The sequence below is a fragment of the Phaethon lepturus genome, unplaced genomic scaffold (assembly GCF_000687285.1).
Source record: "Phaethon lepturus isolate BGI_N335 unplaced genomic scaffold, ASM68728v1 scaffold1493, whole genome shotgun sequence".
NCBI lineage: Eukaryota > Metazoa > Chordata > Aves > Phaethontiformes > Phaethontidae > Phaethon > Phaethon lepturus.
The window spans coordinates 41,082-64,111 of record NW_010529485.1 but is presented as its reverse complement, the minus strand read 5'-3'; the positions used below and the strand labels follow the sequence as shown (position 1 = coordinate 64,111).

The 23,030-nt window shown below is 40.9% G+C and overlaps 1 protein-coding gene across 1 annotated transcript in view; it reads left to right on the top strand.

Moving 5' to 3' along the window:
- The window catches only part of PLXNC1 (plexin C1), a 70,386-nt gene that overhangs the window by 15,923 nt on the left and 31,433 nt on the right, over window positions 1–23,030 (top strand). Inside the window, exons 6-14 of the mRNA XM_010283940.1 lie at window positions 5,415–5,529; window positions 6,564–6,708; window positions 11,529–11,551; window positions 11,724–11,777; window positions 16,268–16,407; window positions 17,512–17,691; window positions 19,648–19,735; window positions 20,641–20,889; window positions 20,960–21,151. Of these exons, the coding sequence (XP_010282242.1) occupies window positions 5,415–5,529; window positions 6,564–6,708; window positions 11,529–11,551; window positions 11,724–11,777; window positions 16,268–16,407; window positions 17,512–17,691; window positions 19,648–19,735; window positions 20,641–20,889; window positions 20,960–21,151 (1,186 nt within the window). The remainder of the gene's footprint in view (window positions 1–5,414; window positions 5,530–6,563; window positions 6,709–11,528; window positions 11,552–11,723; window positions 11,778–16,267; window positions 16,408–17,511; window positions 17,692–19,647; window positions 19,736–20,640; window positions 20,890–20,959; window positions 21,152–23,030) is intronic.

The window sequence follows — 23,030 nt, the reverse complement described above, 5'->3', positions numbered from 1 at the left end:
TATTCATAGTTCCTGGCTTTGGAACTACTGCCTTTGGTTTAGGCCAGAGGAGAATTTCTTTCTAAACACTTCATCCTTGCATTTGAGTCATTAGTTTTGCTGCGTTCTTTGAATCAGGTTTGAAAGCTACTGTGTACATCTTTGGCCTGGACTGGAGAAATTCCTGGGTCATCAGGCTTAGTCTTGGCAATTGCAAGCAACCACATAATGTAAACCTACTTATAAACTAATCAAGGATCATCCTAAATTTAGATAGGATTTTTGTCCTCCCTGCCCTGGTTGTGTGGCTGAGAGTCTTACTGCTGGTTAAAATGTGTGTGCTCATTTTCATCACGTGTGTGTTCATGGACAGGTTATACTTACTTGTTCTGGCGTTCACATCACCTTGGCTTAAATAGGTTTTCCCCCTCCCTCACACTTATCTTCTCAATAAGAGAGAGATTGTGAAAGCAGTCATTTTTTTAACTTTCATTTTGGCATGCTAAAACAGCTAACTTCACTAAGATCCTCTCACATAGACACTCCTTTCCTAACTCCACTCCAGTAGCCCTTCTGTGAAGTTTATGCATCCTTTTAAAATATGGCCAGGATTGTCACAGTATTCCAGAAGAGATTTCAGCTGTGCCTTGCTCAATGGTGTTTAATCTGTTTAGTCTGTCCAGGAAGCACCTTACTTAGTGTGTCCTGGGATCACAAATGTCTTTTTCATGACTGCATCACATTGATGGGCCACAATCATCCATGATCAAATAATGCCCCCAGGTCCTTCTCCTTCTTTGTTTTCTTTCCAGCTGATGATTTTCCAGTCTATAGCACATATGGGTTGTGAGATTTTTGTTGCTTTAGGTACATGTTCTGGTACTTCATGCTTTGAAATCTCACCCTTTTCAAGGTTATCCGAGTTTTCCTGTGTGATATTCTCATCTTCCTCTGCATGGTAATGTTCTCAACTTTGTATCATCAGCAGATGTCGACAGTGTAAACCTTCTTTTATGCCAGTTCATTGGTGATTAAAACATTAAACAAAAGTGGTTATAAGATTGATTTTTGAGGAATTCCACTAGTAGACTTCTTTTAGAAGGTTAATACTGCCCATTTTGGCTTGTTTCAGTGTTAAGGTGATTTTGCTGAAGATCTGCTACTTTGTGTTTGCAAAGGTGGTTATTTGAAGAGAGTAGGTGTTTACTTTGTAATGTGTTCTCTTCAAACTCTCTCTACCTTCTTAGAAACTGTATATGTTACAGTGCTAAGCTTTTCAGGCTTTTATAAAGAGTTTGCAAATAATAGTTATTTGTCAGTAAATGCCCTGTTTTTGAGGGGAATCACCAAAAGTTTCCATCTGATTGAAACAGAAATTATTTACTCTTTTGGAGAAAAAATGAATTACTATAATATGAATCCCATTCAACACCCACATAATTTTTCACTGTTAAGCACTTAGCGTCATTAAATATTTGGTTTTATGAAGAGAGCGCTCTGAGTGAAGCTTTAGAAAAAGAGGAGGACCATGTTTTTAGCCAGTATTTTAATCAAAGTGCATACGTGTCCACTAAAGCAATATATCCATAATAATTTTGAGATCGATGATATGTTTTATACTTTTACTGGGAAATAAATTTTATATTAGATATAGAGTCCATTTTTTAAATAAAACTTGCCAGCAGTGCTTCATTTTAAAGGCAATGTAAACTCAAATCCAGTATTATGATGAAAAAATGTGCACATCTTATTGCAAGTGAAACAAAATGTAACAAAATGACAAAATGTTTCTGCTGTTCCTACTTCTACTCTTTCTTCCACAGGGACAAATACATAAATTCTCCTTTCACTTACAATTATACCAAACAATTAGTCATAGCAAAGTGCGCTTGCAGCTCAGAAAGCCAACCATATCCTGGGCTGCATAAAGAGAAGCGTGACCAGGAGGTCGAGGAATGTGATTCTCCCTCTCTACTCCGCCCTCATGAGGCCCCACCTGGAGTCCTGCGTCCAGCTCTGGAGCCCTCAGCACAGGAAAGACACGGACCTGTTGGAGAGGGTCCAGAGGAGGGCCACAAAAATGATCAGAGGGATGGAGCACCTCTCCTCTGAGGACAGGCTGAGAGAGTTGGGGTTGTTGAGCCTGGAGAAGAGAAGGCTCCGGGGAGACCTTCTTGCAGCCTTCCAGTACTTAAAGGGGGCCTACAAGAAAGCTAGAGATGGACTTTTTAGAGGGCCTGTAGTGATAGAACAAGGGTTAATGGTTTTAAACTGAAAGAGGGTAGATTTAGATTAGATAGAAGATACTAGATATAAATTCTTTACTATGCGGGTGGTGAGGTATTGGAACAGGTTGCCCAGAGAAGTTGTGGATGCCTTATCCCTGGAAGTGTTCAAGGCCAGTTTGGATGGGGCTTTGAGCAACCAAAAGATATCCCTGCTTATGGCAGGGGTGTTGGAACTAGATGATCTTTAAAGTCCTTTCCAACCCAAACCCTTCTGCGGTTCTATGATTCTCTTAATGTTTATAGATTTTCTGTAGATGAATCAGATTTACCTGAAGTATGCTGAAATGATTCCAGTACGAGGCCCTGATGTTTTACATGTATTTTCCATATGGAAGTAACACAGTATGACTTAGTTATCTGACATGACCAGACTTACTTTTGAATTTGGCAGTGTATGTGACATCTGTGGACTTCATTCAGGGACTGGTACCATGGAAAAAGAAGCCAAAACTTTCTCTGAAACCTTGTTCTCATTCCATGAGGAAATCCGTATGCTTTAGCAAGGCAGAGAGGGCATACTCAGTAGGATCTGTAGTTAATACAAGATTAGCGAAGCAGAGACTTAAGTAAATATGAATGAGCCAGTATGCATAGGTATCGTGTTATCATAATGAAATAAAAGGAACTCGATTCCAATTGTGAAGAGGAATCTTTAGTAGTACAAAGAACTAGCTTGCTGTGAAAGATTAAAAAAAATCTTGACACTGCTTTTCTCTGTACACATATCTATGCATGTCTGAAATCTTATCCTAGGGTTTCATACCTTCATACTTGTATAGGGTCCAGTCCAGTCCACCTTGCCAAGAAAGCCAGACTCCAGAAACTTTCAGCTACTTTTGCAGCGTTGATATTTTTGCTTTCTTGGTAGATGTCTGAGTCTGTATGTTAATCTTCAGAACTTTGTCATTCACAAATAATATTTATATTCATTCCAGTGTGCTTTCAAACAATATCAATTGTCAAAAAATAGGAATATAACAAAATAGTCTCATCTTTATGTGAGTGGAATTCGTGTTTCTCTCGGCCTGTGCAGGGCAATTGTGAGAATTTATGCTGAGGGGCATCAGATGCTCTGAGGGCTCAGCATTTCCCCCTTTGTGACTGCTTCCTATGAAATGACCATAATCCATAGCACATTGTTTCAGTGCTAAAGGTCAGCTTTTAGAGCAATAAAAGATGCCATTTTCCTGGCATAAAGACAAGCACAACCCTGGGTCCTAGGTGGCATTGCTTTTTTCGCCATAAACTCAGATTCTTCATTGTAGATGAGGGAAATGTTCACTGCTTGTGTTGCACAGGCAAATAACTTTGTCCTAGGACAGCTTTAAATATTTATCTTTATAAACAGTTTTCTTTTTTAATATTTTAGTATTAGTGTCACTGAAATGCAAACACTTTAGTGCCAAATATCACAAGTGTGTTGCCTTGCATCTTCAACATTATGATCATCAGTCTGTCAGAAACTGTAGGATGTCTCTTGCCCAAGCATCATTACCGGTGAGAGTTACCTACCTGTACATATCCGAGCATCTGGTTTATGCACATCTGTTGATGACAGATCCCATCCTTTGTGGTTCTAAAACTGTGTTGCCAAAGACCTTCATGATCTCAGTAGGATGAAGAGAGATATAAATGAGACAGACAGTTTGAAATATGTTAGGCATAGTCCTAATTTCTTACAGTATAGTTATGATCTGGATGTATTCAGATGCAAAACTCCACCAGGTTCTTGTGCAGCAGGAACTCGGTTTCCTGAGTTAAACCACAAAGGAAGCGACCTCGTGCTTAACTCCATTCCAGTTGCCAATGTCTTGATCTATAGAGAGGATGACTTTATGGTTTCTATGGCTTGTGGGGTTATTTCAGGCATTTTGGAAAGTGGATATTTGTCTTGAAAGTCATTCTTGTGTTACTCCTTCTTAGAGAAAACACATTGTGAAATACATTTATACAGTGAACTACTCATAAAAAAGGCCCATGCTTTGCAAGTATGTACTCATTTCTAGTTTTTAGAGAAGGAATTGTTCATTAAGGCACATGTCACATGATCACATGATTGAAGCTATGCACACTTCTATGTTTGGTAGAAAAGTAATATTATTAAAACAATATTAAATGTTATGTTTATTTGTAAATATTCAATCTTAATATTAAAATATATGCAGTTAGCGCTTACTTGTCTTTAGTTGCTAGCTATATGAAATTACTTGGAGTTAATCTATGGATCATTCATTGTTCACAGCAGACAGTATTTGAAGGATTCACCTTTCAAACTCAGCGATTGTCCATCTGATTTGTATGCCTATGTTCTCTTCTTCTTATCACATGTTTTTAATACATGTAATCTTTGTAGTACTTGTATATCATGGCGTTTCCTCATTCTTCCTTAATTTTCTGTTGTGCAGTTTCTGTTTCCTACAATTTGGCATCTATAACATTTTTATTTACTTTGTGCCATCCTATTTCTGAGATGAATTTTATTCTTGAAGACAGAAAAATCTATTTTGAACGACCTTTTCAAACCTAGTGTTTTTAACGAAGTGCATTGACATAAAAGGGAAAGATTACCATTCACATCAGTGGACAACAGAAGAGATTAGGAAGGAGGATGCATCTCCTCAACTATACACATTCGTAGCATAACTCTACATCTGAGCTTCAACTCCATCTCCTCTTACACTCTCTGGAGAGAACAAGAAGCTTCTACAGTGTGATTCATCTCATTTTTGTATGAATGTCTAAAATAAGTTAGGTGAATTGCACCCTGAAAGAGCATACTTCTCCCCGTTGAGTGTAGAGGGAACTGGGGGGGGCAGATCTTGCATGGAGCAATCAAGTCGGGGGTGATGAATTCCATCCCAGGCTACCAAGTCCACGATTACTGGCCAAGCATCTAATATTTGTTTGAGTCCCATTGACTTAATCAGGACCCTACCCTAGAGCATATATCAATGCACTGTAATTTATTTTGATAAGCAGAAGATTTTACTGATTGTTTTCCTCAAGCTTTTTGCAGTTGTAACCATATTCCTGTAAAAAATCAATAGTGTTCCTGTAGAAAATCAATAACATTAAATAAGTTGAAGTATAACATCTGAAATCAAAGCCGCGATAAGGAGGCTAGAATAATTTTATGTATACTTTTAGGTGCACACTAAAAGAAAATTGTACACGTTCAAACAGCATAAAGGGTTGGTATAACATTTCATATGCACCTGATAAAGATCTGAAAATCCTGCTAAGTTTCCCTGCCAAAAATCAGGTATGTACACCCAGTTTTATGCGTGTTTGTTTTTTTGTGACTTAAAATGTGTCATTTTGTCACTTATTGCAGCTTCCCTTCTTCTGTCACTATGTTCCATATATTATTGGAATTTCTTATCTCAAGAATTGAGATAATTTATAATAATTATCTTATCTCAATAATTGGCAAATGCATTGGAAGTCCCAATAAGTTTTAATGTGTCAATTAGATAGATGTTCTCTTCCTCTTCTGTGAAATGTATCCTGAAGGTATACTTCATGATGTTGAGTCAAAAATTCACTATGCTGACAAAGGCAACGTTTCTGTTATATCACTTTATCAACTATTTTAATATTTCCAGTGACTATATGCATTATGTAAGTTCCGAGCTTTGTAACAAGTTACAAAACATTCACTGGGACACATATGCTAACACAAATGCGTCTTTTAAGTGTTTGATATTAGTATTTACTCAGTATCTGTTCACAGCACACACAGCCTTGAGTATTTGATTATCAAGTATTGTGACTGGCCGCTTAATCTGCATGCTATTGTTTCTGGTTTCCTGATTGAATGCACTAATGTGATCATATTTGTAAAGCGCTCTCAGCCAGAAACAAAGGATAATTCATTACAAGTCAAATTCTGTTTCATAATTAAATCACTGGTTATGGATGCAAACCTCATCTCTCTGTGAGGATTTGTACATTCTTGCTTCAATATTTTTAAGGGACTATAACAGCATATAACAGTGTTACAGCAAAATTCTTCTTTTAAAATTCAAAATTATTCCAGATTGCTCCCCTACTATACATTACAGATGTATTTAATTTCTGGAAGTAAGCAGTGCTGTTCCTTTCGGAACTCTCTCTGTATAGCTTCTTCAGTTGGGAGAGGCCCTCTCCTTTGAGAGGCTACCTAATGAATTGTCTGCTTCTGCCACAAAAATATTTTTGTACATTTCATAGTTTGCAGTTTTCCATAAAGACAAGGTGACAACTTAACAAGTATTACAAGAAATCTGCTGTATTCTTGTTTTTATTGCTTTATAGGTTGTGGTGGCTGCAAGCATAAGCAAAATCCTTACTTCCTGTATGATAAAAATTGTAAAGCCTGTTGAAATATTTTATGAAAATGTAGTGCTGAAAAACTCATCCTGTTTCTGCAATCTAACCACTCCGGTGATAAGTGATAACGGTATGTTTTGCTATTACATGTATTTAATGCTAATTCACTGTCCTTTATTACTGAGGAGAACTGAGCATAAACATAGGCCTAATGAGTGTGGGAGTAGGTAATGCTTTTTATTAAATGTCATTGAAAAAAAATACACCTGTTTTGTCAAGTGATTTGAGTATACTCACACTATTCTTGATAATTAAAGATTTGTTAATATGGAATCCTTTCTAGAAGTAATAAAACACGTTAGCCTATGGCTAGAAGCAGCTTCTTCAGTTCAGCCTGTAGCAGCGCAATCTTTTAGCGTTAAGGAGTATATTTACATGGTGCCATTGATCACTGTCTAAGGAAACATAAGATAGCTGCAACAACAATCAAGCTGGCTGGAACTATGGAAGCAGTTGTTGCCCTTCTGTCATCTGAAAAAGAATTTGGTTTTGCAGGGAACTGTACTAGCATAAATGAGGAGAGTCTGACTATGAGTGTCTGTACAATAAATAATCAACATTCAATTAACTGTTTCAACCTAGCTTATAACACTTATGAGAAAGTGATTTTCCCATTTAGAGGATTAGCAGAAAAAGTCATGGTTTAGGGGCAATTTGGCTGGTACGTCTTTTGGTGTTTGACTTGCTTTCATTCCTCTTTCTGAATTATTGGTTGAATCATTTTGCAATAATTCTTACACTACTTTGCTCACCAGTAGTTCTTAGAATTAGAGACCTGAGCCATTTGTATTGGATGCATGATGCATGTGATCTGTTTTGTGAGTTTTATGGGCAATCGCAAGTCTTAGAATGAGGTGGTCAGTGTCTAGACTTTGGAGCTCTTCTCTAGGCTTTGTTCTCAAAGATCAGGTGATAATCCTTCACCGTAGAGTCTTATTTGACTAATAAGAGAAAAATGTCCCCCTTGCAATGCTTCAAGGGTCTGTATAGAAGCACAAAGCATTTTTAATACAGATTGACCTTGTACCTTTTTAAAGTTGCTTATTTTAGAATACAAAAGAGAGTTTTAATCTAAACTGAGGGACAAAAATAGCAAGCTCAAGGATACCATGTGCTCTTAAGTGACTCGAAGAGGAAAGAGAAAATTCAAATAAATGCCTGCCTTTATCTTTTCGTAGATAATATAGCCCAAAAGGCATGTAATACCCTGCAGGAATCTGCATCTCTTATAATACCTTTGTGTAGAAAGAGGGATGAAATGTTAACCAGAACTTACAACGACCTGTTGTTCTGAAGAGCTCAGTGCTGCAAAGAGCTCACTCTCTCAGGGACCCTTGCCCCTGAAAGAGGTTCCCTGGAATATTAGGATCATAGGAGCTCATCCTATGGCCTTTGTATGGGAAAAGCTCCTCTGGCTTTGTGTTGTGTGTTGAGTTCCTGTCCCAATATTGATTTGGGAATTGAGAAGAAAAGACTTTGTCACTAGCAGGTGACAGCTGGGGTTATATCATTGAGTATTCTGGTCTATTAAGCTGTCTTTAGTAAACACTATCAGTAGATTTTTAGGAAGAACATATGCATTAGAGAAGAAAAAAATGTCCTTTATTGGCCCAGTCCCAAAAGCCGTGTTTTCTTATAATTGTGGAATACATTGTTTTGGTTCTCTGTCTTCTCAGACTAAGGCTTTCAGACTAAGAACTAACCTCCATTAGCAGGTTTTCAAAGTAGAGTGTTATGGAAGCTAGCTCAGCTTTCCTGTGGTTTGTGCCAGAGATGAGCCCTTTGACAGTGTTAACCAGAAAGATGTGAGTTTAGCTTGTGTCCACCAGTATTACTGCCATTCACGTGCTCCTACGAGCTGAGATATATTAGTGGATAATGCAAGTGTGGAAGTTATGTTAACTATTTGTGGTACCTCGTGTAAAATGCCCTCAGTGTCACAAGAAGATGCAATTGCAAAACTCCTTCAGATATCGTTTCTGGAAGAAGGCATTTTGAAAATAACTTGCTACTCAGTGCAGTCTGGTGCATTTTGAAAGGTCAGCCCAGGCCATACAGAACATAAGAGGTTCCATTAATTTCAACACAGACAAAATCACGAAACCATATTTGACAGTGTTGTTTTTAAAGTATTTATACAAACTTAAAAGAGAAGACAAACTCTGACAGAAGCAGATAAATTCCTTACTTCTACTTACTATTCCTAGTAAAATACTATTTTCACTAGCTCATGGCTTAAGACCCTTCTCATATGATGACCTAAGCAAGTGATTTAGGCAGTTTTGTGCCCAACGTCAGATTTCTGCAGATACCTATATTTCTGCAGATGCAAATAGGTGCTTGGTGAAGGTTTTCAGAATGTCTGTGTGTGCTTATCCACATCCTCAAGCATTAACACACCTTTAAAAATCAGGCTCTTTGCTATCCATTTAGGAAGATATTTAAGAATATGACCAGTCTCAAGGACTGTTTCTAACAAGCAGTGCAGGTGACCTTTGCAGTGAGCACCCAAGTGCCATGCTGACGTGTGGAGCTAGGAGATACTTCTGATTTAATAATGTAAATGTAGCCAAAGCTGGTTTTCATCTGAACAAGCCAGCCTGTGATAAAGATAAAGCTTTCTCTACCTTTGCAAGGTAGGTATACTTTAAATCTGTGTAACTTTCCTGGATTAAAAAGCTATCACTTCCTAGCATAGAGAAGCCAGAAAAGTCTGCACACATGGGTTTCATTTGATCTCAGAGAGTCATTCATTTCACAGATGTACACATCTGCAGGCACACAGATGAAAGGGGCCATGGCTTAAGTGGTATATAGCTAACTCTACTTTTCGATGTGGTATTCTGCTCATGGGAGAAGATACTCTTTCATTCCACAGCTGCCAGTGAATTGTTGGTATAGTAATTGCTAGCTGAAATAATGGCAAATTGACTCATGCAATCATAAAAGATTTAAATAGGATGAAAATTGCTACTGCATAGATGACAAAAGAAGACTCTGAAACCAAGTCTCTGAGACAGAAAGAGAGAAAAGTACGGTGTGTTGGGGTCTCTCGCACTAGAACAGTCTGTTGTATTAGGAGGCTTGAATTTGGGGTCTGGCTCTGCTACAGTATACCACAGTGTGCTCTTCGGGAGATGATTTTATGTCCCTGCTCCATGGTAGCATTTCCTTATCTGTATCCTGACAATAACATTACTTTTGTATGTCATGCAGCGGTGGCATCAAGCTTAATTAATGAGTGTGTATAAAGTCTTGGAATAACTCAGCTGAAGGGTGCTATGGAAGGACAAAATCTAGTTATTTTTATCAGTCAAAAGTGTGAGTGAATGTGTGTATGAGAGAAGATGCATACCATGTAGAGAACAGCTGAAGGCACATGAGCTTTCAACTCAATTATTTTTTTTAGTTGTTTCTTGTAATATCCAGCATATGTCTAACGGTCACATTTTTCCAGATTGTCTAGTTCTCGAAGCATCGCTGTCCTCAAGCTCTTGGAATATCACACAAACATTTCGGTTGAAAAAGTAAGAGCCTGGTTCCTGAGGGGGAATTGAGGGGTTTGGGGCGGGGGAGGGGGCTGAATCATGATCATGATCATTCTTTTTTTTTTTTATTTATTAAGGAAATAAATTTCAGTAAAGACAGTCAAATCCCTTTTCTTGTCCCATTTCCTCCTTCTCCTCTTTTTTTATTAGAAAGCTACTTCTTCTGATGTCTCTTTTATTTAACGGGACCCTGGCAGCTAGGAGAGTCATTACAATGACTGAATTTATGACAAGTACTTGAAGAAATAATAAAGGATGTCACAATGACATTAAAATCCTTTTTGTCCTTGTGAAAGAGGTGGGCCCGTGGTACTCAGGATAAGTCCTAGATCAGAGGAGTCAAGAGATTCTGTAAAAGTCACTTTACGGAGCTGTTCTTTAATACAGCCAGATGCAATTTAAATATGGTCCATGGGTAACATGAATATGATTAAACCAGAAAGTAACATCTAATATGCTAATAGGAATAATGAATACCTATTGTTCTGTACACATTCTTTTTCAGAGCCACACTCTTTGTTAAGAGCTCAGCGTAGAAAGCGTTTGTGCCCATTACATTGCCTAACCCTTTATGATACGTGGTTGTTAAAACTTAGGAAGATCTGGCTAACATAACCTGTAGGTAACTACAGCGTTCCCAATGAGAACACTTCTCTCCTATAGAAAGAGGCTAATTCATAGGCACCTGGGATGAAATTGAACTCCTGCTTTTTTGGAAGTGGCACATCACTTCCCTGCCCCTGGAGCAACACAGGGAAGGAGCTGTCTTTCTATGAATCAGAGCATTTCTCAGCATGCATGGAGAGGGCCTGTGTGGCTCTTGGCTCTCCTCCATGCTGACTGATGCATTGCAAAGCAGGATAGGGACAAACTAGTCTACAAGAGGCGTATTTTTTGATAAGGGAAGGCAATAGGAAGCTAGCAATACTTGCTAGCACTACACACACAGAACAGAAGTTCAGGCAAGCTGTGAAAGAACCAGTGATGGTTTTCTGCCCTTTTCTGGTTAAAAAGTACTATCTGGCCACTTACTTATGTACTGGAGAAAACCACAGCAAAATGAAACCCAAAGTGTCCCTCTGCTTCACGCTTTTTGGAAATTTATGGCTCAGCATTTCAGCACAGATTGTATTTCATACTAAATTTGTCCTCAGAATAAGCACAACAGAACAATAGGCTTGGAGGGTAAATGCAGGTTATGTGTTTTACACATTTCATTACATGTTTTCTAGGTTGTTCTCCTGGGTTTGTGCTTTTTTCTGTCACTTGAAATTTCACATTCATGGCTGAATCTAGATTGAGTTCCTGTGTCTTACAAAAATTTTGTTTTCTGTGTTACCAGCTGCTCACGATGTATACACAAGGGTGAGTGTGCCAGCTGTAAATGGATGCGTGTCTCTCCTGCCACCACCTGCCAGGTGAAGTTTGTTGGGGAGGACTGGAATCCCCTGTGATGCCTTTTCTTTGTACTTTTTACTGTGAGCAGCAATCTGTCTCTTCCTTGTCCTGACATGGAGAAATGCTGATTTTTTTTCAGGATAGTTGTAATGCAGCTGCTTCCAAGGGGATCACCACTGCGCAGAAAACAGAGGTTAGTTAGAATTTTAAGATGGGAATTACTGATGTCCTGTGGGTTGGGGGAGAATTTTATTTAAAATAAGAGGACTTTGCAGGAAGAATAGAGATATGGATGAGGAGGCAGTTGGTTATACAGAAAGGTAATGCAGAACTTGGATTGATACTGTTTTTTCTTAGTGCATTGTTGGTGCTTAAAGGTACCAACAGAGATTTGCATTTCAGATCCAGGCATTGAGACAGTGAACCCTGCAATAGTCATGTGCCTATCTCTAGATGCAGTATTTACAATATTGCTTTAAATGCCAAAGTCCCTGTATGCTGTATTTAGGCATTCCACAGGAGCCAGTGTGCTGAAGGCTGGGACATACAAACTGACCACCAACAAAAAAACCTACAGAGGAGAACATCTCGGACTTAATCTTTTACCTAGACTTAAATCCATGTTTGAGTTCTGCTGTCACAGACAACTCTCTAAAACTAGATTTCAGAGTCTCAAACCTCTTGCTTCTTTCATGCAGCCAGATCACAGCTTCTCCTGAAACATAGCTGCTAGGGGAGCAGAAGGAAAGGGAGGATGTGCCACCCCGTTTCTGCATAACAGACAAGTGGCTAGACGATGCATCCAGGAACTGAAATCTCTGGATGTTAGTAAATCACTGGTTCAAACTTCCAGAAAAATTTTCCTTGCTTCCAGGTTGTAGACTAAACTGGAGATGGAGCTACTCTCCATCCATCCTGCTCAAGTTGGGTCACTGGGAAGGAAGGAGTGTCGCTGGTGCCAGAGTACCTTCTGAATCTGGTTGTTGAGTTCTCTATTGAAATCATATAGACTGTGTGTGAGCGTACAGTCTATATGATTTGCCTCGTAAGCCAGCCCTTTAACCATGAGGTTACCCCTTCATTCTTTATTATGGCAAAATGGTTTTATTTTGCCATAAAACTGAGCAATCTTGTCATCAGTGGTTGCTTATGACATGCAGGTGTTAGGAAAGAAATGAGTAGTGAAGAGAAATTTGACTGATGAGTAATTACATAGAGATTTGCTGCCTACACTTTTTGGTTTCTGCTTTTCTGTGAGTGATAGCACGGTTGGTATAAATAGCAACTGTGTTCTTACTTCTACATGTTTTGTTAGAACTACCCAAAGTTTTACCTGTGAAGAGAGGAATTACCTCTTAAATTCAGCTATTCATCTGAGGTGTCTTAAACAAAATCACAAAATCCATTTTGTTTTTCACAGAGAAAAGTGGCATCGTAATACTTGTGCTTCTGAGCATTAATATTCTGGATTTGGTCTGCATATAAAGCATTACAGCTGGTGAAAGAACAGAGGAAATTCTTCTTTGCTCTGCTTCCAAGTGCCTTAATTTGACATTGGTAAATAGTTGGAATTGCCTGGGAGATGGCTTTCTTCCACACACCTTATCTTGGAAAGGCAGTGATGGACAAGGCAGTGAAAGCGCTAGAGGCAGTCCAAAGGCAGATGTTTATTTAGAATTGATTGATTCATTCCGAGGGCTTGAAATTGCATTTGAAATCCTGCTCTCCTTTGACTGCTGGTGCTTTCAGGAGAACATACCGGAGAGCTGAGAAAGAGGATTTGTGTTTTCCCACAACCCCAGCTGAGTGTTTAGATTAATACACTTTTCTTTTGGTGTCAGCCCCAGCCCTCCTCCTGCCTCCAGCTGCTGGTTTCCATGTATGCACCTTCCCCTCCCTGCGCCAGAGCAGCAGTCGGTGTGGTTGAGCGAGTACGCTTGGCTGGGGAACTGATTTGGCTGGAAATAACCGTTTTCTTTTGGCAAGTTGTTTTTCATCCGGTCCAGTTCCTCGATCCAGTTCTGCACGTGGCCTCGGGATCCCGTGCTAGCACTGCGGGAAGGGCTGTGCTGGAGCGGGGTCGAGGTCCCGGGGGTGGCAGAGGCTGCTTAACCTGGGCTGCTGCCAGATATCTCGCTGCGACCTGCAGCCATGCTAACCACACCTCTGAGGATGTGGCTGCCAGTGTTTACGCAGCCCCAGGGAAGCGTTAGGCTGTCTGGGGGAGCGGGGAGGCTGCAGCTCAGAAGTGTGGAGCTCTATTGAAGTTGACAGGGCTGTGCTGATTTACATTACCTGAGGACCTGGCGCACGCTTTCTGTATGTCTCTCTGCGTGTTGACGCGGCTTTCATTGCATGCCTCGAAACTAGTGATTTTTATAAATACCCTACTGCCTCTCAGCTCTCTCCCTTCTCTCTCGCTGCCGGGCGTCTCTCCCCCTGCCACGCAGCGACTGGGAGGTCAGCAGCTCTCTGGCGCTGGGGACATGGGCACCACAGACCCCAGCAAGGACGCTTGGTCCCTCCTGCATTCAGTGAGGAAATTCATGGTTTCTTTTGCTGCTGAGGAAGGTGTTGTCCCGGAGCACGGTGGTCAAGCCGGGAAGCAGGCTCTTGGGTAGCCGAGGCCAGCTTGCCTCCGTGCTGCGAGTCACTGTGCTGACGCCGTGAGTCCGAGGCAGGACGCGGCGAGGGAGTCGGCGCTGTGTAGCTGCAGGGAAGGTGTGATTTCAGGGGAGGCTGAAACTTCCAGAGTAGCCATTCTTACCGCCATTTCTTCTTGGCCTAAGAAAAGAAACGGGGCAAGCTAAGCTGAGGCACACCGTGGCGTGCGGCGCCTGGCAGAGCGACCAGCGTGAGCCCTGAAGTGCCACAGCGTCCTGCCGCACCTCTGGGCAGCGGATGCCTCATGTTTCCCGCTGCAGGGCTCGCAGCCTTGATGCGGCCCTGGCACACCTCTGTGTGTTTGTGTGATAGTGAGTTATTCCTGTGCTTCGGGGCTCCCTGCCGGTTACCGGTGAGAGTCCCAAAGTAGTTTTTTGCTTCTTTCTATAGTATTTAGCTTCTGGATTTGTGCGAGGATGCCGACTGTCCGTGGTGTGCTGGAGGCTGGGCACAAGCAGAGGGACGGGATGCAGGTGGAGTGAAGCACTGGTGCTTCGGTGGCTTTAAACTCTCAGATTTCTACTTCATTTGTCCTGCTCGCATACTAAGGGTTAAAGTGATCCCCAGGTCAGGGTGGGAATGAATGTTCTCCCTCAGGCTGTTTGTCAGGGGTTTCCTTTGCCCTCCTCCATTATCCATACCAGAGGTCATCTTGGAGGCCCTTTTGCAGGCCCTCTGGCCCCAGCCTTTGTGCTCTCTTGCCCTTTCCTAAGGGACAACTTGCAGCCTTCGATCAGTTGTGACAGGTCTCACATTTGCCCTGGTGCGCTCCGGCATTCAGCGGGCCGTGGTAGCATGCGGGGACAACATGCCGGCGACCTTTCTGAAATGGGCAAATGCTGTGTTTGCAGTGGATGGCAATGTGACCCCGGGGGTCCCCTCAGGCTACCAGCCCGAAGGCTTGGTGCTGCTCCTGGGTGCATGAAGAGATGAGTGGGAAGGACTTTCCTAGAGGTTTTGCACCAGCGCCCTTCTCAGGCTCGGGAAGGCTGAACTGCTCAGTGGATGTGTCCACAGGTGAACAGCAGAAATCAGGATAACCACAATACCCTAAACACTCACTTTAAACTAGTTTTATAGGCAGTCTAAAAGAAAGCCAGAAATCATTTGCCTGAGAAGGTCCCAAACCGGTTGTGGTTTCACATGTGTATTTTCCTGGGTTTTTTGAATGTTTTCAGTTTGTTGTCTGAAAGACGCACAGAGGGGAAACGGTCTGTGTGATTATAAAACTGGGGAAGCAGCAAAACTGATTAAACATGAGATGCTGTCAAATGCATCAAGTAAATACACTAGGGAAAAAAATCTCTCTTCTTGCTCGGTAGTGTTAATAAGTAAGGATAAGTAAATACAAAGATACACAAAGAAAAGCACAGTTTAAAAATTGGCCACGTTTATGCAAGACTGTGACAGCATCAGAGCAAACTAGGATTATTCTTAAATGCTGGAAAATAGATCTGTAAACTTCTTAGCATCACAATGGGATACCAAAAAATCCTCACAGTTGTGTTGTACCTTTAGCTCTATGTATGACTTTGAAAAGACTTTCTAGTAAAGCTAATTCTGGGGCTCTTTCTTGACTTTTCATTCTAGGATTTGACCCTTCTTCCCCCTTTCAGGTCACGAGAGATGCCTTCATTTGTTCCTCTGATCTCTCATAGTGACAGCACCATGGGTTTTGTCTTGCGTTGTTTCTTAGTTTTTCAAGGGTCACAAAAAATGTATCATTTCAAACTGGGTTTTTATGATACTTACCTCCCAGTATGTCAAACTGTGATTCCTTTGGGCAACTTTGTTATAAGATAAATTGAAATATAATATATGTAGGTGAAAATAGTTAGCCTGTAAAGAAGTTGTGATTGACAGTACATCCCAGGATCAAGCTTAACAAGATTTGAAATTAATAAGAAAAATGTATCCCAGTGCCATAAAATCTGCATTGCTGAGTGGTGGTTGTTTTTGCAGCTGTTAACTGCCTAGCCTTTTTATAACCATTTTTTGTTTTGCTTTGTTTTCTAATAGCATATCAGCATTCACTCCATTGAACCTTTGTGGATTTCTACATTAGGCAAAAGTGAAATAACAGTCAAAGGAGAAAACTTTACACGTGCATCAGGCATAAAACTGATACTGACTGGAATCACTGGCTGTAAACCAGACATGTGAGTTAAGCTCTGAAAAATAAGGCTATTTACTTTGCATGATGAAAATTGTGCCCATTTTGCTCTAACAATAGAGTTGTGTAACAGTTGTCATGGACCTCTCCTCAGCAGTGGGGGGGTGCTCTGCACTTGTTCAGTTATACTTCTACTTTAAATTCCTGAAGGATGGAAATGAATTTGGTGTTTGGGTACAAGGGATGGGTGGGTAGGTGGGCAGCTCTCAGCAGTAGTTAGGACAATGCTGTACCTGTGGCCCTCTGTGCCTTGCAGCAGGCAACATGAAGTTAGGTCACAGGTAAGCCTCAGCTTTTGTTTGACTCTCCTCTGCTTCAAAATATCCCCCATATATTTTAGGATTCTGCTTGTGAAAGCACAGGCACCATGCCAGGGAAGGGAATCTCTCAGGCAACAGGGTGTACTCTTCTCTGTTGATGATTGCACAGTGTAACCCCCTAGATAATTAGGCTATCTTATTCTAAATCAGTCATTTTGAGGTGCAGCTGCAATGGCTGCCTGTGATTACCAAGCCCATTTTACATAGCTAGCACTTGAAAAAGTACTCATATGGTACAGTTCAGTTTTTAGTTCAAACATTAGTTTCTTGGGGACCACAGAAAACAAAAGGATAGAGGGAGGGAAAGGAGAGAGAGAGAGGAAGTAGATACAAAGAGGAAGGAGAGAAAGGGAGAAAGGAGGGGGGAAAGAGAGAGAAAAAGAAGAAAGGAAAGGAAACTGAAGATTCCTATTCTTGACTAGCTAATGTGTTGGTAGCACAGAAAAGTACGCAGCAAAGTACACTGTTTACACAGCAAAATCACACATTGCATTACATAGCCTCATCCCAAGGCCATAAGACCAGTATCTGTACTGTCTGTAATCTTCTGTGATTATTGTGACACATAGCAACTTCATTCAAAAGATGTCCCACTTTGTCTTTTCATCTCCCTGTTCTGTCTTTCCACTTCCATCTGGCAGCTCAAAGAGAGATTCATTCCTCTGGTCTCCTCATGTTTTGCTTTAGGTTATAGGCTTTGTGTAGTAACACCAATGAGTGGCGTAGTGGCATCTGTGTTTCAGCATCTGACTGTTTTCTTCCTCCTCCAGCATTAAAGTTAGAAATGTGTTAAACGATACACAAATGACATTTGCTCTCCCACCAACACGTAAAGAGGCCAAGAGTATATGTATACAGGCTAATGGGAAAAAATGTTCACCACCAATGACCCTGCATTATGTTTCACTGCCATCATGTTTTGGAATCACACCAAATACCTCCTGGATCAGGTAATTTTGTCTTTCTATACTTTTTATGTATTTATTAAAATGTAGTCCTACTGAGCTGATATGAGCCTCCTTAGCTAGCCTGCAGCTGATGTAAATTTGGATGGCTGCTATAACCTGTTGTGGAGGATGAATTTACTCCAGTGAACTGATTTAACATTTAACACTCGGAAAGGGTCATGATAGCTGCAAGATGGGTTCTGTGTTCTGTAAACTCCATCCTGCCCACCCCAGGTCTCCTTTGTAGAAGTCAAAAATAATGTCTTTATACTAAAGCTAAATCCAAAATATGGGTAGCACTCTGTCCTGGTTTCAGCTGGGATAAGAGTTAATTTTCTTCCTAGTAGCTGGTATAGTGCTGTGTTCTGGATTTAGGATGAGAATAATGTTGGTAACAGACTGATCTTTTAAGTTGTTGCTAAGTAGTTCTTACACTAGTCAAGGACTTCTCAGCTTCTCATGCTCTGCCAGCGAGAAGCTTGGAGGGAGCACAGCCAGGACAGCTGACCCAAACTGGCCAAAGGGATATTCCATATCATATGATGTCATGCTCAGTATATAAATGGGGGGGAACTGGGCGGGGTCACCATGGCTCAGGAACCGACTGGGCATTGGTCAGTAGGTGGTGAGCCATTGCATTGTGCATCACTTGGTTTGTATATTATTATTATTGTTGTTATTAATATAATAATATTAATATTCCCTTCCTTTTCTGTCCTATTAAACTGTCTCTATCTCAACCTGTGAATTTTACTTTTTTTTTACAATTTGTTTCCCCCATTCCACGGGGGGGTAGGGAGTGAGTGAGCAGCTGTGTGGTGCTTAGTTGCTGGCTGGGGTTAAACCACAGCACACACAAGAATTCAAACTCCAGTTAACTTTGATTTCTTGATACTAATATACCCTTTACCTCCGAAACAGTATAAAGTATGAGTGAATTGGAAATGGAGTGAAAATATTCGGACACTAGTCAAGGACTTCTCAGCTTCTCATGCTCTGCCAGCGAGAAGCTTGGAGGGAGCACAGCCAGGACAGCTGACCCAAACTGGCCAAAGGGATATTCCATATCATATGATACACTACACTGCAGTGGTATGCACAGACTTGCTTTAGGACCAGGTTCCCTAAAGCCAGAAGAGCCCTCTTCAAGCTTCTGCTCTTTTCTGTTGGAGACTCACAGCTCTGGTAGAAGATTTACAGGGTGGTTTTAAGATGTTCTCAGGCACAGCTTTCCACTTGTCCCTCTGCCTGCACGGTTTTTACCCACTTTTACATTCTTAATCTGATATCTTGGCATCAAGCACTGGCAAGTGTGGATTTGAGGTAGTAAGTTGGGCTGGCAGCTGCAGCAGCTGAGCAGCTAGGATGCATGCCCTCATCTCCAGGTGAGGGGCAGCTCAGGCAGCTGGAAATTAATAATACCTTAATCTGCTCCAACTGTGTTCAGCAGAGATTGTGAGCTGGAGCACTCAGACACAAGCACCATTGTGTGTGCTGAGACAGATGGTCCGAACACTGCCGAGAATGTTTCCTGTGAGGTGCCTGGCACCACTGGTTTGTCCTGAAGGAGGCAAGAATTAAGCACAGGCAAGGCTGCTTTGGGGCAACGAAATAACCATGATGCTCTTTCTTCAAGACAGAATATTAAATCACGGTCTAGTTCTTTGGCTGCATGAATAGGAAACAAGGTGGAGAGTCCCTGAAAAGGAATATGCATGTGTATCCTATCAAGTCATTTCATTTTGAGGTAGCAAAAGCATTTACCATTACATTATGAGGAAGGAATGGAAGTACACTGTATAGCTCAAATTATCTTGTCGTGCAGTTTGACTTTATTGTATTGGCTGCTACAAAAGCAAAATGCACATGAGTAGCATTTATTCACAGCTGAAGCCTTAATGCAGGATTATCTGTGGGAAAACAGATAATATTAACTTCCCCCTCCCTTTTTTTTTACAGTGGTGGTCGCAAAATTACTACAATTGGTAGAAATTTTAATGTGGTGGACAGTGTGATTATTTCAGATGATCAGAGATCAAACCTCACCGTAAGTCCTAATCTCCTTTACAACACCAAACAGACGTCTCTTAAGGGATTAGGTTTTATTCCTAAGGTTTTAGGAGGATCTCAGTATTCTTCAAATACTTGTAGGTACACATCAGTCACCCTACTGAAATAAATAGGACCACTTCTAGGATTATGGTTGCATACATTCTCAGTACAGGATCATGGATACACATAAGCTACTCTCCTGCATAATTCCCTGAGCCTTTTTTCTGTACTGTAGAGACTTGCTCCAAATTTGTCCTTGAGCCTCCCCAGCCTCCACATATGGGTCTGTTGGAGGAGGGGATGGCGTACTTCTCTCTGGCTTTGTGTTGAGAACCCAAATGGTGCCACTGCCTCAGCAAGGGGTGGGAGACTGGGGCTGATTTTGGGACGAAAACCTCCGAGGCTGTGAGGAGGTGGGCACCCTGTTGCCTCCTGGGCTTGCAGCACAGAGACCAAAAAACAGCAGCAACACCCCATGGCGTAACCAGTGGGGTGACTGTAGCAACTCCCCTCTATCAGGAGTTAAGCTGGGGAGAGCCAATGCCCAGGGGTGCTGGAGAGCTCATCCTGCTTTTCTCTTGTCACCTGCATTTAGGGGAAGGAAGGAGAATTCACTGTCACTATTCCTGTCTCACTGCAGGAAATAGCTGCCAGAGCAGTGTGCAATCAGCCTTAAAGCAGTGTGCAGAGTGTGTGATAAATGTCCTTAATGGTAGACAGAGGCTCAACACAGAAACTTTGCTAGGTGCTCTGCATGCAGCCCTGATCGCAGAGAAGAGGTTTAGGAGATACCTGTGTGAAGTCAGGAAGACGTTAAAATAATTTTGAGTGCCTCTGTTTGTAATTGTACCCACTGTTGAGTACTTAATGACTGTTACAGCTTTGCTGTTGCATTTCTAGGTCTCCAGGTGTCCTGGAAATGAATCTGACTATCATTACTTAACGCCAAGCCTGAGCCATGCAACAGAGGGTAAAGTTGTTGATATGATGTTAAAAGTGGAAACTACCTTTATACCATGTGTCAAATTACACTATCACCCTGACCCAGTGTTCATTAACTACCAGCTACACACTGAGCTGGATCCTGATCTGGAATTAAAAATATATGTAAGTTTGAAAGTAATAAACTGTAATTCCTTATTTAAAATAGTAATTTGTGATAATTTTATTTCTTACTGTATTTAGTGACTGTTTATTATGTTCAATTTTTTCCCTCCAGAAAGAAAATGACAACTTGAATATTTCTAAAACTGAGGTAGAGGTTTATCTGTCGTATATGAATGGTGCACAGACCAAAAAGATATGGTTCAGCATCCAAAATATTACCAAAAAACCAGACCGTAGCACCATATTGTGCAAATTCAAAAGGGAAGGAACAGACAAGATTGACTTTTCTACAGTGAAAGTTTTTGTAAGTAGAATTCCCTTTTGTTGCAGTTTAACAATGCTTGAATGTTTATGTAAATGTAGTAAAACGTAGCATTAATGCTCTGGTCATGAATACTCTTCATAGAGGGAGGAACTGGATGCATTTTTTGTTCTCCTGGTGCTTGGTAGTCCAGTTACCTTCCTCACATCTAAGCATGCCTGCCTAGCTTAAGCACCACTAAGAGTACTAAGTTAATTTACTGTCCGGTTACTGCTGTAGTGTCAGAGGTAGGCTTTGCAGTCCAAGCTGAGCTCACTGCTGCTGAGCTCCAGGAAAGCAGTAGCTTGTCAGACCTCTGGCTGCAGCGCAGACATCACCAATAAAGCATGACTGGCTCCAGGAGAGCCCCTCATCTTAGGTCTGTAAGCAATCTGCGGCTGCAGTGTGGCCATGAGGAGAAGGATTGTGTCCTCCCATTCACTTTTTCCCACTTTAGTAGATAAGGATCTTGAACAGTGCATAGGGATCACCACTGAGACAGAAGAGAAGGCATTTCTGGATGAAAAAGACAGTGAAATTCAGTGTGCACCCAAATGCTATGAGGAGGCCAAAATGCTGTGAACATATGGCTCAAAGCCAGCCCTAAATATAAGAACATTAGCATGGATATCAAAGCTAAATGTCAGCTTAAGATATTTGCTCCATGAATAAGATGAAGATATGAATTTTTAAAAAAGCAATCATCACCATTTATAAGGGAGAAAAATGATGCCAGACTCTCATTGCAGTGTATGGTGGTATAAAACTGAAATAACTCTATTGACTTCAAGGCATATGGCTCATAGTAAAGATTAACGAAGCTATTCTCAATTTCATATCACTGTTAACTGATCCCCCATCTGTGGATCCTGCCGTCTGAGCCAGTTATGGCATGAAAAAGCCTTTCTGAGATCAGTGTTGCATTTAAATATTAACGTTTCCTTGCAATATCACATGCTCATCCTGCAAGCTTCATAGGAGTGACTGTCATAGAAAGGTCACCACTTTGCTAAGGCATATCAAATGCAATAGTTATAATGTAACATTTCACTTCTGGTACCTTAAAAATTATTTTTTCCAGCATCAAGAAAAATGTAAAAGTAGGAAGTCTTCGCGTGTGTTTTCTATCTAAATAAATCATCGTAGAAGAAGTAGGGCCACTGAAGAAAGGATAAGTTGCATTTAAAAGATAGGTATGGCCCAAGAATAAATGGAATTCTTGCTTTGGTTTTCAGGAAGAAAGAGGACATTGAGTGTGAGGGTCAAAGACAGGATGATCTGAAACGAGGTGTTAAAGAAGAAAATACCATTCTTGTGACAGAAGCAAGATTTTGATAGATCAAGGGCTTCAAGACAGCTGGAACAGGATCATTCCCAACACAGCACTGAGAAAGAACTGGCACATGATATTGTAGGCTTAGTAGGAAAGATTTTAAATAAAACTGTAGAGTGAGGGGAAGTACTGTATGACTGGAGAGCAGCAAATATAAAACGAGTCTTTACAAGAAAAAAAACCCAAACCTAGGCAAATGAGGCTTGCTGGTTTAATCTTAGCTCTATATAAAGATTTATAATGTATTGTGAATGAGGAGCCCATGTAAGACCTGGAGGCAAATGGAAAATGTCAATTTCTTTTTAATAAAAGCAGATTATGCTAGATATCTTTATTTGGTAAGATGAGTGATTTCCTCAACAACAAAAAAGTGGTAGATCCCATTACCTGGAAGCCATTCATAATCGCCATTAGCATGGTGATTAACATGGATGCTGTGTATGGGGAACTGACTCTGGGTAATGTTGATTTTCATACAGATACTATTTAATATCACTAGTGATTTGAGCACAAAAGTAAAGCATGCACTAATAACATTTGCCGGTGACA